The sequence below is a fragment of the Urocitellus parryii genome, chromosome 1 (assembly GCF_045843805.1).
Source record: "Urocitellus parryii isolate mUroPar1 chromosome 1, mUroPar1.hap1, whole genome shotgun sequence".
NCBI classification, from domain to species: domain Eukaryota; kingdom Metazoa; phylum Chordata; class Mammalia; order Rodentia; family Sciuridae; genus Urocitellus; species Urocitellus parryii.
The window spans coordinates 214,226,133-214,241,428 of record NC_135531.1 but is presented as its reverse complement, the minus strand read 5'-3'; the positions used below and the strand labels follow the sequence as shown (position 1 = coordinate 214,241,428).

The 15,296-nt window shown below is 37.0% G+C and overlaps 1 protein-coding gene across 4 annotated transcripts in view; it reads left to right on the top strand.

The window, feature by feature from the left end:
* Itgb6 (integrin subunit beta 6) overlaps positions 1-15,296 on the top strand; it is a 119,760-nt gene that overhangs the window by 55,380 nt on the left and 49,084 nt on the right. For all 4 annotated transcript variants that reach the window (XM_026393078.2, XM_026393079.2, XM_026393074.2 and 1 more), the window contains 4 exons: positions 523-769; positions 10,095-10,260; positions 11,551-11,712; positions 14,827-14,922. In XM_026393078.2, coding sequence (XP_026248863.2) covers positions 523-769; positions 10,095-10,260; positions 11,551-11,712; positions 14,827-14,922 — 671 coding nt within the window. The remainder of the gene's footprint in view (positions 1-522; positions 770-10,094; positions 10,261-11,550; positions 11,713-14,826; positions 14,923-15,296) is intronic.

Sequence of the window (15,296 nt, the reverse complement as noted above, 5' to 3'; positions counted from 1 at the left end):
GTCACAGATCATTGATTATTCTGCCTCCAATTGCCCATTTTAAGGAAATATGAAGTTTCGGGGCTCACATTTTTCTTTGTTCACATTGGCCACTTCTACTCCAAATGTGTTACTGAAGAAGTCTTTTCTAATAGTAACCATTTGAATTACTCAAATGTTGCTTAGATTTGCCTCACATTTCTTCAAGAGTTGAAATGTAGTTTGAAACTCTCCTTTATTTTGTTCACCTGTTCTAAAACCACACACAAAAAAGTTCAGCTTATCTTTCATCTAAATGGATGCTAATTCTTCCCAGGAGATATAAAATATCCTAACTTATATTTCTTCAGTACTTATAAACTCAGTGCTGAAAGATGTTTGTGGGCTTACTCATTTATAAACTCTACCACTTAGTACATCACATGGTATGTATCTTCAGTAAGTTCTTAATGGAAAGAAATAGCTAGCTGGCGGGGAGATTGGCCAGTTGCAAATAAACCTTCCTGTGTTTTATGAATTTGCTTTCCCTGTGGGGCTCTGCAGGTGGTGAACAGACATTGCAAGTGCATGTCCGCCAGACCGAGGATTACCCTGTGGACCTGTATTACCTCATGGATCTCTCCGCCTCCATGGACGATGACCTCAACACAATCAAAGAGCTGGGCTCCCTGCTTTCCAAGGAGATGTCTAAATTAACCAGCAACTTTAGACTGGGCTTCGGCTCTTTTGTGGAAAAACCCGTCTCCCCTTTTATGAAAACAACGCCAGAGGAAATTGCCAACCCTTGCAGGTAAGTGATTCTCTGGCATCTCTGTGCACTGATTTCCACAGAGATACCCCGCTGCCCTCCCTGAGCCGCACTTGCCAGGAACTTGCTAACTCCCTGGCATTTCTATCTGGCTGTCTGATCTCACAGTTCTCTCAGATGCCCAAGTTGCTCGCAGCCTCCGAGAATCTTAAATGCATAGTTTTAGCCTTCCAGCCTCTGCAAAGCATCTGCCTCCAGCGATGGGGGGCGTGGCCAGGGAGGTTTGTGTTCTGTGGACAAAGGGGGCTATTCCATTGGATTTTATCCCCCTCCCTGCCCTTGGGAGACCTTCAATCCCCAATGACCACCACTGAAGCTGTCTGACAGTAACCTCTATTCGTTTTGAGTCTTTTTCTACTGCAATGACTTCTGTCAAAATAATAATTTTTTGCGGCTTCTTCTGACGTACTTTGGGAAATGTGGGTTTCTCTCATTGTTTGGAGAAGGCCTTTGCAGCCATCACTGCTACTAAATTCACAGGAAATGAGTCAGTGACTCCATTATAAAGTGTTATAATCAGCTATTAAAACCATGTCTTATGCAGGATGGCCAAGGACAAATAGCTTTGTGATGGCTTACCTGTGCAGCCAATGACATGTTCAAAATCAAATTATTTAATACCCTTCTATTGAGAAAGAGCCACCATCTGCTCTGGGCCAGACCCTGCACTGAAGGCTTTACATACATGACCTTATTCAGTCTCAATAATGACAGCAGGTTAAGGCAGGTTTCATTAGCCCTATATTCAGAGGAAGTAACAGAGGCTCTGCGTGGTTAATAATTTGCCCAAGGGCACATGACTAATAAGTATACCAAGATCTGGTTTGATCCAAAACCAAGCCCTTTATTACTATGCATTTAGTATATATGTAATCATTTAAAAAATGTTAATTTTTAATATTCGTATACACCAGAGCAAGCAATCCCTATAAAAGACAAACAGCTTCTCGTATTTAAAAACACATCAGTGCACTTCTCAACTATAATCTAACATAGGTAAAAATTATTTAACTGTGAAAGTAATTTATCACTGATTATAACTCTTAGGAATTGTGTTTGGTTAAGAGTATCAGAAACTGTGGCTTTAAAAGGAGAGAGTTTTTTTCTCTCTTTTACACAAAGTGAAGTCAGGGCTTGGGTGACAGTTCCACAAACACCAGAAATCCACAATTTCTGTGTTTTTTTGCTCCACCATCTTTAGCACTTGGGTTTTGTCTTCATGGTCCAAGAGGCTGCTAGGGTATTAAGCATAATTTCTTCACTCCAGGCAGAAAGAAAGGAAGAAAAGTGGGGCAGATTAGTTAAGGGCACTATCTGACCCTCTTAAAGTATAATTGGCATGCACTTGAAATTCGCACATCAAAAATACTGTTTGAAGACTCTTAATAATTGAATATACCATATAATCAACACCCAAAACATGATATAGGTATATTCATCACCTCAGAAAGTCTCCTCATGCCTCCTTCCAGTCATTTCTACTTCCTCAGAGGTGCTCACGTTGTGATTTCTATAGTTTAGATTGGTTTTGCCTATTCTTGGATTTCATACAGCTAAAATAAAATAGTATACACCTTTGTATCTTGCTTCTTTTGCTCAGTGTAATGTTTTGAGATTTAATAATGATCTTGTGTATACTGGAAATTTGTTCCTTTTTGTTTTAATAGGTAGTCCATTAATGGATTTGCTACATTTTATTTATTCCTTCTTCCATTGATGGACATTTGAGTTGTGTTATTTCTTGGCTGTCATGAAAAATGCTGCTATGATCATTTGCATATACATCTGTGCATGGATGTCTGTTTTTATTTCTCTTAGATGGATACCTAGACTGGAATTGCTGAATTGTTTAAATGTACTCTTCATTTTTAAAGAAACTACCAAAGAGCTTTCTGCAGTAGATATACTCCTTTTCATTTCCATAAGCAATGTGAGAGGGCCCCAGATAATCCACATCCATGCTAACACTTAGTGTTAGCACAAATGCTCACTTTTACATTCACTAAATGTTTTAGTCTCAGGAAAAGAATTAGTCGTTTTAATTTTAGCCATTTTAATAGGCATGTGGTGGTATCTCACTGTAGCTTTAATTGGAGTTTCCTTTGTGACAAATGATGTTGAATACCTTTTCATTTTGCAGTCTCATTTTGTATTGTGTGAAGCATCTCTTCATATCCTTTGCCCATTTTTAAAAATTAGATTGTCTTCTTAAAATTGTGTTGTAAGCGTTCTTTATATATTCTGGATGCAGGTTCTTTGTCTTTGTCAAACATATGCTTTGCAAATATTTTCTCCCAGTTGTGGCTTGTGTATTTACTTGTCCAACAATGGTTTTAGTAAGAAAAAAAGTATTTAATTTTGATGAAGTCCAATTTATCAACTTTTAATTTTGTGATTGGTATATATTTTGTCCCAAGAGAGTTTTGCCTACTCTAAGGTTGCAAAGACTTCTTTTCTCTTTTCTCTAGATTTATGGTTAAAGTATTTACATTTAGGAAATTTATGATTACAAATGAGTTTTTGCATTGGGAATGAGAATAAAAGTTCTAAGTTCATCTTTTGTTTCCAAACAGATATTCAGTTGATCCAAAATTTGCCTTTCCACATCAAATTATTCTTGTTGTCTTTGTTTAAAAGCAGTTGACTATATATGTGTGCATCTAATTCCAGACATATTCTCTTTCATTGTTCCATTGATTATACCCATGTAACATTAATGCCTCACTCTCTTGCCTTATGAAGTCTTTAAAATCAGGATTGTAAGTCCTCCAACTTCATTCTCTTATTTTTGGCTATCCTAGATCCTTTTCATTTCCATATAAATTTTAGAATCAATTCTTCAAAAAATATGCTGAGATTTTGACTGAAAATGTATTAAAACCATAGATCAATTTGAAGAGGTTGGACATGGTAAACATATTGAATCTACCAGTCACTTCATATGACATATCTTTACTTTGTTAATTTCAGGGTAGAGATTTTTTTTATTGTTGTTGCTTTATCTATTCCTAGGGTTTTATTTGTTTGTTTTTTGCAATGGTAAAGATTGAACCCAGGGGAACTCTACGACTGAGCTACATACTCAGCCCTTTTTTAAAATTTTACTTTGAGACAGGTTCTTGCTAAACTGTGGAGGTCAGCCTTGAACTTGCAATCCTCCTGCCTCAACCTCCCAAGTAGCTTGGGTTTTAGGCATGCACCATGGTACCCAGTCCCCAGGAGTATTTTTTTAAGTTCCTTTTTCAATGGTGTGCTGGTGATTTATAGAAATACAATTGATTTTTCACATTAACTTATGTAACCTTAATAAATTTTCCCATTTATTCTAGTCTGATTTTTATAGATTCTTGTGATTTTGCAAGGACAGTCAAGTGAAACTAGTATAGCTTTTATTATTATCATGAGTGCTTGCTGGTAATATATATATATTAGAACTACTAGTAAAGTTGATGCCACTGTTTGGACATGGGTTGAGGCACCAGCAGTTGACTATGCTTTCCCATCATCAGAGCTCCTGTCAGGACAATAAAAAAGGCAAATGACATATTTGCACACTGTGAAAACAGTGTGACCCTAAAAGCCCTCTGGAATGTCTCAGGAACCCCAGAATCTATGCACCATTCTTCACAAACCCTTTTAGGACTGGCGATGTAGCTCAGTGGTAGAGCACTTGTCAAGCAAGTGTGAAGCCTGGGGTTCAATCCCCAACACTGTAAAGAAAGAAAAAAAATGCTACTAGGGATTGAACTCACAGACACTCGACCTTTGAACCACATCTCCAGCCCTATTTTGTATTTTATTTAGAGATAGGGTCTCACTGAGTTGCTTAGCACTTCACTTTTCCTGAGGCTGGCTTTGAACTCGCGATTCTCCTGCCTCAGCCTCCCCAGCCGCTGGGATTACAGGTGTGCATCATCACACTCGACAAAATGCTACCTTTTAAATCTAATTTCTAATGGCTTTTGGAGTATTTTTTATTTTTATTGGAAGGAGAGTCACTAAAAATTCATTTTATTGTAAGAAAGCTGAAGCACTAAAAATTCATTTTACCCTGTAAGAAGGCTAAAGCAGCTTACAGTTTTGAAAGAGTTCTCTTTGCTGTTGTCTAAGATACAGAATAAAAGAAAAGTTTTCTTCATTTCATATTTATAAGTGAGTCATAATGTATATTTTAAAATACTTAGTAGCACAAAAATTAAATTTTTCTCTCCATCAAACATTTTGAAGAATTTCTTCTTAACATCAATCTGCATACACTATGTTATGATTTTTTAATCTCAAATTTGTCTTCAATGGTGAATAATTCATTGTAGTTTTACAAAAGAGGAGACAGAGCCATGGAATGCTTAAATGGATTTCCTATATATATACATACACAAAAGCATATTTGAGTATAGAATGTACACTTTCTTATTGCAAAGTTAATAAGTTCATGTGACACAAAAAGAAAATCAAAATAAGTTCTAACCTTAAGAAAAAGATGATGTTAATCTTTTAGTATATATCATTATAGTCTTTTTAAAAAAATATTTACTTATTTAATTTTTAAATTTGTTTTAATTAGTTATACATGACAGTAGAATGCACTTATGCACTTTGATATATTTTATCAATATTTATTTTAAATTTAACAAAATATGTAAGTAGTACTTCTTTATATTGTGTTTCTCAATTATCCTACATTTTAAATGTAATTCGTTGTTGTCTAGGAACTCAAAATCCTCCATTGGTAAGAGATTCCTACTCTCTATACTTGCTATACTCAGAAAGCAACATCCAAATGTGAGCATTCATTAGAGTTATTCTAGTCCAAATAAGGGTTTCAGTTCCAATTCCAAGGGCAACTCCCCTCTAATGCTCTGCTTTGCTTTTGCCACATGTTCTTCCATCACATGAATCTGCTCAGTGAGTTACATTAAGATTTCATTCACTTTTCAAAAGCATGGACTTCTGATAATTTGGAATTATCTGCTTGGGACATAATTTTAACCAACAAAGATGCGATTTTCTCGCAGGAAGGTAGGACTGCCAGTTCTTTGGTTCTAGGAGATGCTCCAACATCTTTTGGTACAGGGTGAATCAACAGCCCCAAGTGAAAGATTAAACAAAAAATTTCCAAGAATAGTTAGGTCCCAGGGACAATGGAATGACAAATACAGCTACATGCTTTTTATCTGAAATAAACGTCATAGCAACTTCATGAAGTAGATGTTATCATACCCATTTTATGGATAAGGGCACTGAGGCCCAGCAATGTTAATTAACTTGCCCCAGGATAAACTGTTCGGTCTTTTATTCTAATTTTAATGAATTTTCTATCACCTCAGAGCTACTCTAATCATTATGGGAGTAATTATGACCGATACATGCTCAATTATCATCATTAACCAATCGGAAAAAAATTTAGAGCTCTTCCTCATATCACACTTTAAAATACGTCTCATATTTGAGGGTGGGTGAGGAAAAATTTGACTTTAATAAAAAGTTTTAAGGTATGTATCAAAAACATCAAAGACAAAAGGTTAATGTTTTTCAGAGAGTTCTTCAAATTAAATTGGAAAATAAAAAATATACCAATAAGAAAATAAACAAAGGGTATAAACCAGCAAATTGGTAAAAGAATAAATACAAAATGTCAATAAATATAGACAAGTGGATCAGTCTCATTACTAATAAAATGAAAGTTAAAAATAAAATTCAGATTTCACTTTAGCTAATCGGCTATTTTGTTTTGTTGAACGGTACAGCCTCACATACAATTATCAGAAATGACAGCTGATACAAACTTATCTGAAAAGAGTTTGCAAATAAGGGCCAAAAGATAACCCAGCAATTCCCTATCAAAAAATTTATTCTAAGCAAAGATACAGACTAGTTTGCAAAAATATATGAAAAGGGATCACCATATTATCTAATTAACAAAAGATTTCAAAATAAATTCTCTGCAAGAGGAATGATTGAACTCTGATATATCTCATAGGCATTGCAACTTTTTAAAATTTCTTCTTCACACTTTCATATAAAACCTCATTTTTTTTCAATGAACAAAAAATGCATTTATTTTTAATCAGGAAAAAACACTATTCTAGAGATATCATTAGCCAAATCCATTCATTATTGTCCTGAGGTCTGTGCTAATCTCTATGTGATTGATGTAAGAAAACACTAATGTTTGTGAAGCCCCAACCCCAAAAAGCTCATTGTGCAGTGTTCTCTGCATATTTTGTTTCTTCAAGCCTCATAACAACCCTTCTAGGTAGATACTATCAGTGGGCAAGACTTCAGAATTTCAGAGAAACCTGATACATGATATTTTTAAAAAAGGGAATAAGATTAACTTCTGGGAGTTAAGGTGAAATGTAATGAATCAGAAAGAAATATAAACAGTGGCCTGGAAAAAACAGACTGGCTCCTAAACCACCAGACCAGCTGTGTTGGTAGCGCTAAAATAATAGATGGTCCTGGTGGGTTGGGGGAAGATAGAAAAAGAAGGGTCACAGAAGACATAGGCATCCAAGAACCTCAGCCAAGTCACTTCCAGAGTTTCCAGCCCCATTGACTAAAAGGACTTATGAAACATTTGTTAGGTGAGGAGGTTGACCACAGATGAGGGAGGGACCAGATGTAGTCAAGAGCATCTCTTCTTGAGATGGCCATCTTAGGACAGCTCAGGCTGTGCCATTCAGTGTTCTGAAACGTCAGGAAACAATGGATTCTGACCTCTTTCCTTGAAAGTCTACTGACAGGAAGAAAATCACTTCCCTCATGGACACCAACTTGGTGGTCCCCATGAGAGCTTTACTACTCAGTATAAAAGAATCCACAGCCATTCTGATTTGAATGCACATTCGATTCTCATCACTTATGGTAGTTATTCTATAAACTTGTCTCAGGCACTGAGTTATCTAATACTGAACATTGTTCCAAAGGGAAAAACAGGTTAGGATCCTGTGAGCCTCTAGTTATAAGTTTAATCAACTGACCAATATATAACATTGTTTTGTGTGGGTTTATATTTAAAAACACCTTGCTTAATAGATAGTGTTGATTCATTACTATTGACTGCTCAGACAATAATACTAAAAACTAATACTTGAACGAAGTTCATATTTCCTACATGAGGCACATCACAGCCTTTTAGCACTCAGGAACACTAGACAGTAAGCCTTCGTTCCAGACTTGGGGACCATTTTAAACAAAGAAATTATCAATAAAACGAATATATGCACATACACACAAAGCCCTGGCACTAAATAGACCATAAAAAGACACACGTTATTTACACTGTGAGAGATGACGCGAGAAAGCAAAACATCATCTTGTTCTACCTCAGCAGGTAATGGGCACATCGGGAAACTCACTTTTTTTTTCTTCTCTGTGTATATCTATAAATGATGAAGAAAATTATGTATTGATTTACTAAAGATAAATCTTAGTAAGTAGGTGAAAAATCACAAATGATGAGGATGTGTGGGCAGATGAACTTGGTAACAGGAGTCTGACCCTGAAAGATGCACCTGCTCTCTAAGTGCTGACAAGAAAGCCTGCCGCACCTGTGAGCTCAAGCCCAGGCCCTGCGTGTGCTCCACAGGAATCAACCAGGGCTCCCAGGCAGCGCACCACACCCTCATTGGAGGCTACTCCTTTCTGTCTCTGTGCTTCTGTGCCAATGGTTGTCAAACTTTAGCATGTGTCGGAAAGGCTTGGTACAGTACGTGTTGCTGAGCATATTCCTGGCATTTCTAAGGCAGGAGGTCTGAACTAGTGCTCCAGATTTTGCATTTCTAACATTTTCCATGTGATGCCCATGCTGCTGTACCAGGAATCTCACTTTGAGAACCTCTGCTCAATACCATTATCCTGTTTTTATAGAGGAAACCTCAAAGCTCAGAAGGGTTAAATAACTTGCTCAAGGTTTCGGGCACAGCTAGTAACTGACTTTTAGGATAAGATGTAGCTGAACTCATGATCATCTCTTTATGTTCTACTATTAGGAGCAGATTTCATCCTACCATGATATAAGTGGGGGTTTTATTCCCAGGCTGGTCCCCAACAATGTATTCAAGCATGGTAGAGTTGGACTCTAGAAGTTAGGCCCTGCTATGTTTTTTTTTTCAACCTTCAATAATATCTTTAAAAAAATACTTTATTTGTTCTTTTTAGTTATACATGACAGCAGAATGTATTTTGACATATTACACATACATGGAGTATAACTTCCCATTCTTGTGGTTGTACATGATGTGCAGTTACACTGGTCACATATTTATATGTGAACATAAGAAAGTTATGTCTGATTCATTCTACTATCTTTACTATTCCCATTCCCCTGCCTTTCCCTTTATTCCCCCTTGTCTAATCCAAAGTACTTCTGTTCTTCACCACCATCCCCCCACTTATTGTGTGTTAGCATCCACATATCAGAAAGAACATTTGGCCTATGGTTTTGGGGGATTGACTTATTTCACTTAGCATGATAGTATCCAGTTCCATCCATTTACCGGCAAATATCATAACTTCATTTTTCTTTATGGCCAAGTAATATTCCATCATGTATATATACACCACATTTTCTTTATCCATTCATCTGTTGAAGGGCACCTAGTTTGGTTCCATAGTTTAGTTATTGTGAATTAAACTGCTATAAACATTAATGTGGCCATGTCACGATAGTATGCTGATTTTAAGTCCTTTGATAAATACCAAGGAGTTGGATAACTGGCTCAAATGGTGGTTCCATTCCAAGTTTTCTGAGGAATCTCCATACTGCTTTCCAGAGAGGTTGCACCAATTTGCAGTCCCACCACCTACTATGATTTCTGAGCCCTTGGTAGGCAGAGCTGGGAATATTAAAGAGAGCAGAGGAAGAAGACAAGTTCCTGTCTTGTCTTGCTATGAGATGACTCCTACTTGATGACAGCTTGAGATATCAGAATACACAGAAATTGTCATCAGGTAAACTTAATGGTGGATTTTAGATGGGAGGTAATAGAAAATGGTGATTACACACACTGGAATGGGAAGTTTGATCACTTGATTATCTGTTCTATGAGTTTGAGTCAGTGAATGACTCAAACTCATATCTCTAAATAAGCATTGGCTAATAATATTAGCTAATATAGTCAACATGGAAGGGATGGGCAGAGATGATGACAATGACCTTAATCCTGAGATTCACAGCCAGATTATAGAGTTAGGCCCGGTAGAAAAACGAATCTTTATTTGAAGAACTATTGCTAGGATCTCAGATCCATTAACTGTGTGTTGCATCATATTTCAAAAATATTTTTGCACCTTACTTTTGCAGTAGTATACCCTACTTCTGCCTACCTACATTTGGATTCAAGCACATTTTGCCACTGACAAATGATGCTGAAAGATTCAATGAAATTGTGAAGAATCAGAAAATTTCTGCTAATATCGACACACCCGAAGGTGGATTTGATGCAATTATGCAAGCAGCTGTGTGTAAGGTATGCTGTGTGTGCCAAGGAGATCACATTTCATTCCGTTAGCATGAATTTCATCTCTTATTAACAAACCAACTTTAGAAAATTTATATACTTTTTTTTCCTTTATTCACCATATTTCTACAGTTGATGCTGAAGATACAGAATTTCTGTAAAATTTTAAATTCAATCATGTTTAAATGGGGACTGTTTTATACACCTAATATTTGAATAATCAAAGAAAATGATAGTAGCTTTGAGGAAATTTTGGTTGGAACAATAGTCTTGTTTTAAAAATCTAGTGTATTTTAAAGACCTAGGTCAGGTGAATTTAGTTTTGGAATAACTATGGTTAAAAAAAAAAAAAACAATCAAAAGCAGAACATTAATGAAAAAAGTAAAAATGCCCTGAATCAGTATATACTTATACTTAAGATCAGCTATCTATTGTTCTTGAAAACAGAATAAGCCTTAGAAGCCATTCTGTCTCTAGGACATGCTAGGATCGTTGCTCCTCTCTAATTGACTGACACATATTCATGAGAGTGGGTGTCTGTCTTGAGACAACAGCCCTTCGTGGGAAATAGCAGAAATGGGCAGGCCTGAAGCTTCTAGAAGGTGGGAGGGCCAAGGAATTAGAGGAAGAGGAAAAGGATAAGCAGGAATAGGCTGGAACAGGTAGGATGAGTTTTTTTGCCTAACTAGTTCCTAGCCTGATACGCTTTAAAGGCGAAAGCTCTGCTAAGATACAGACTCCATGTGGACAACCGCAGCAGCAGGACCTTGAGCCCACCTTCGATGAGCAATTCTTCTATTTGTATTATTAGTTCTATAATCTTTAGATGACATCATTAGAAAGAGATATATATACCTAAGTGTTGCATGACATTTTAATACAACAGGCTTACTTTGCACCATTTTTTATTGCATTTTGACTCACTTTGCTTGAGCTTGGATTTGGAATTATCTATGACCTCCCCTACTGCCTCCCCTCATTTTTCTGGCTCATTGAAAGTTGGACAGCAAAAATAATTAAGTATGTAAACATCAAGATCAACTGAATCCTAATCATCATGGAGCTATTTTTTTCTGAAGCATAAATCATCTGAAAATGTTGTCCAGGAAAAAGCAAATGCCACAGAATTTTATGTATTTCCTATATTATCAATTCACAATAGATGAAAGCGGATAAATTAGATAGACCAACAATATATATTTTTTTAATAATCCAAATGTGTCTGAGCAGAACTGATCCACATTCAATAGGTGCCTGCCTCGTTCCAACACAACCTGAATATTTCTTTATCACTCTAGGAAAAGATCGGCTGGCGGAATGACTCCCTCCATCTTCTGGTCTTTGTGAGTGATGCCGATTCGCACTTTGGGATGGACAGCAAACTGGCAGGCATCGTCATTCCCAATGACGGGCTCTGTCACCTGGACAACAAGAACGAATACTCCATGTCAACTGTCTTGGTGTGTAACCCACACTCTGTGCTGTTGTCAGGGCCACAAGCAGGCGAAGGAAGCAACAACTGCTGTAACACAACACAAAATAGCTCATGCTTGAGAAAGCAGTGCACATTTCCTGATCTGAGATTAGCAAACTGTCCCCTCTCAATCCTCACCATCATTAGAGGTTTCCTGGAGTATGTCTGAGTTGTGGGGACATCTGAGAAGTTTGGATATGCTATAACAGGCGATCCCAGAATCTCTCCAACTTCTCCAAGATCCTGATGTTAGCAAAAGCAGTAATTTCTCTGTGTTCTCAACTATGGCCCTAGAAAGGGAGGTCTGGACCAAACAGTAGCACCTTGGGATTGCTGTGAACGTCTGTCCCTAAATCATGCCATGCTTCTGATGGATATAGGGTTCCCTGGGAAACAACTAGTCGGGTAAGGCTAAAAGTTAATGCATATTAACATTTGGCCTATCTTTTTGGCATTTAAAAAATGCTGGTGCCATTTTTTTAAAAAAATCAACCCTTTGTAAAACAAGGTCAAAGCTTTTTTGGAATACATGATCTCATCTGCCCTCAACAGAACCCTGTGTATCCAATCACCTTCCCTGAACAGACCATGTGGCTGCTGTTTGTGCACATTATTCCTTCCACCTGGGATGCCCTTCCTCCTCGGCTGCCAGGAAACTCTTAATTGCTCTTTAAAACCAGCTCAATCATTACTGCTCCCAGAGAGTCCTCTTTGACTTCCTTGAGGCCCCGGAGCAATAGTCTCTCCCTTCACCCTTATACATAGATGTCTTCTTATACATCTCTCTGAGGAGATGTGTTTGCCTACATCTGTCTGTCTTTACTGCATAGATCCCCGGGGCCACGGCTGGTTGATTATCTGTTTCCTGGCAGCGTAGTGCCTGGAACACAGAGGGCATTGACTAATGTATGAAATAGAGTTGAATTATGAAGCAGCCACCCAGGTAGGTCACATTATCCCCATGGGACACAGGAGAAAATACAATTCAGAAAAATCAAGCCACTTCCTAAGATGATGTATAAACGAAAGGCACGATGGGAAGAGAGTGAAAGTCCACCTTTCTAATATCAATTGGAAAATCTATTCTCTGTAAGCTAATAATTCATAAATCACTTGGTACCATTCTTTGACCTAAATTTCTACACTTCAACATGAATGAGTGTCTATAACTTTTGATCAGTTGTATTCATATATATGTGCGTATATACATACATACATACATATATATGTTCTAGTATCACATAATTTTACTTTCCATATTACAATAGATATGAGAATAACAATGTTTTGCTTTTAGTCAATGAAACTATTTTCAGACAGGAAACTGTGATAAATGAATTCCTTTTCATTACCTTTTTCTTGCAACTTTTCAAATGTCCCATGATAGACATCTTGAAAATAGGAAGATCATATAAATAAATGCTCCCCATTGCTTAATATGACCTTCTTGTGTAACATGTGTTCAATTCACTCCTGCTGAATAAGCTGCTACATATGTGCAGAAGCCTTGGACTATTTACACACCCTGGGTCCTTTGAGCATTTTTTAAAATTTTAATTTTACTCTTATTTTTATTTTTTGGTATCAGAGATTGAACCCAGGAGTGCTTAACCACTTAGCTACAACCCCAACACCCTACTCCCACCCTTTATTCTGAGACAGTCTCACTAAGTTGCTGAGGCTGGCTTTGAAATTGTGATCTTCCTGCCTCACCCTCCTGAGTTGCTAGGATTACAGGTATGTGCCACCACACCTGGCCCTTTCAGCATTTTCTAGGTACTCACAACTGGGCCAGATTCCTGGGGCCACAAAATAATAAGATGTGTTTCCTGGCCTTGAACCAACAATATAGTTGTGGAAATTAAACCAACAGATCTTATTCACATAGAAAACAGAATTCTATGGGGGTCACGTGCTGTGATCCTGGCTCCTGCATGCACAGCAGCTGAGAGGCACAAGAATATGTAGAGATAAGGGGGGACCAGCACTGGCGGGATTTAGGCTTTAGGGTGAGGTATGCTTAAGGTTTGGGCAGTTGAGAAGCAGAAGAAATGGAACAAGTCTTATGTCTCTACTAATAAAATTCAAATGTGAAAGAAATCCCATACACATCCAAATTTTCAGCTGGGAAATGTACCTGAATATTTTAGGCAAAACTATACTTTTCTCTCAACTTGAATTGGTACCTAAAAATGACTTCAGACAAAAATACTGCAGTAGTGCAGAAAATATATAAGAACACATCAATTAGTGTACAGGAGGGCTTATTTTCAGTGTTCCTCCATTTTGGCTGACTTCATTCATAAATGACACATTCTTAATTTATTTAGCTGCAAAGCTACTCCCTTATCTGAGTGTCTCTTTGTGCAATATCCACATTTTGATTCATATGTGCTTATGTTTTCCAGATTGGAAAAAGTAATGTTTATCTTCAAATTTGATAATTAATGACTGCTTTTTTTTTAACATTCTCATATCACTTGGGAAAGAATCTGTCAATGGACAAGAAGTACAATGTATTTCTAACTATCCTGTAGGATACTATAAATTCATCGATGACATTAAAAAGGCAGTAATACCAAACTCAAGAACCAGTAAAAAAAAAAAAAAAAGACACCTGTCTCGAATCAGACAGATGTAGGAAATGTAGTGTGTCATTCTCAGAAGACTGTTCCTTTCTTAACCATCATGTCACCCTCATCTAATTCCAGAAAGGGTTTCAGAGCCACAAGAGCCACCTCAGACACATACATCATAGTCTAATTGCCCCTCCCCACCCAAACATTCTTACCTGCTGACCAGTAGCATCAGGAGAAGAAATGTGTCTCTAACCTTGAAAATGTGACATGCTGTAAGAAGTGATCTTGCAAATTGTACACAATATACTACATTAACAGAAAGTGACTCTTAGGATTTAATTGAACTCCTAAGATTTAGGAAACAATTATTGAAGCAACTAATAAAAAATGCTAATCATATATTTGTTTACATAGAGTGATATTATAATAAGACCTGTGAGCAGTGAAATGTCTAACTTAGTAAAATATTTTTCTATATTCTTTTATCAAGGTGATACTTAAAATCTGTATGTTCCTTTTAGGAATATCCAACAATTGGACAACTCATTGATAAACTGGTGCAAAACAACATGCTATTGATCTTTGCTGTAACCCAAGAACAAGTTCATTTATATGAGGTAAGCAAACAAATCTAAGAAATTCTTTCAGGGAGATGATGTCATGAAACTATCTCTGAGTTCAACGCACAGGAAGGCCATTAGATAATCCTAATACACACCAGATGCACTGGGCACTTGACAAAGTAGATTCATTTATACCTTGTAGTTTAAATGAGAAAACAGAGGTGTGGTGGAGAGTGAGGGCAGACATGGTAGAACATGGAAGTTATGGAAATAAAAAAAGGTGAGCTGGAATAAAGTACTAGTAAACACAGGACCACCTGCCAAGAGGAAAATTAGTCTATCTCTTCTTCAACTATTGCATCTGATGAGAAGAGAGTTAACAGAACAGAGAAAATAATGAAAGTGGGAGGAGAATTGGCTTTAAATTC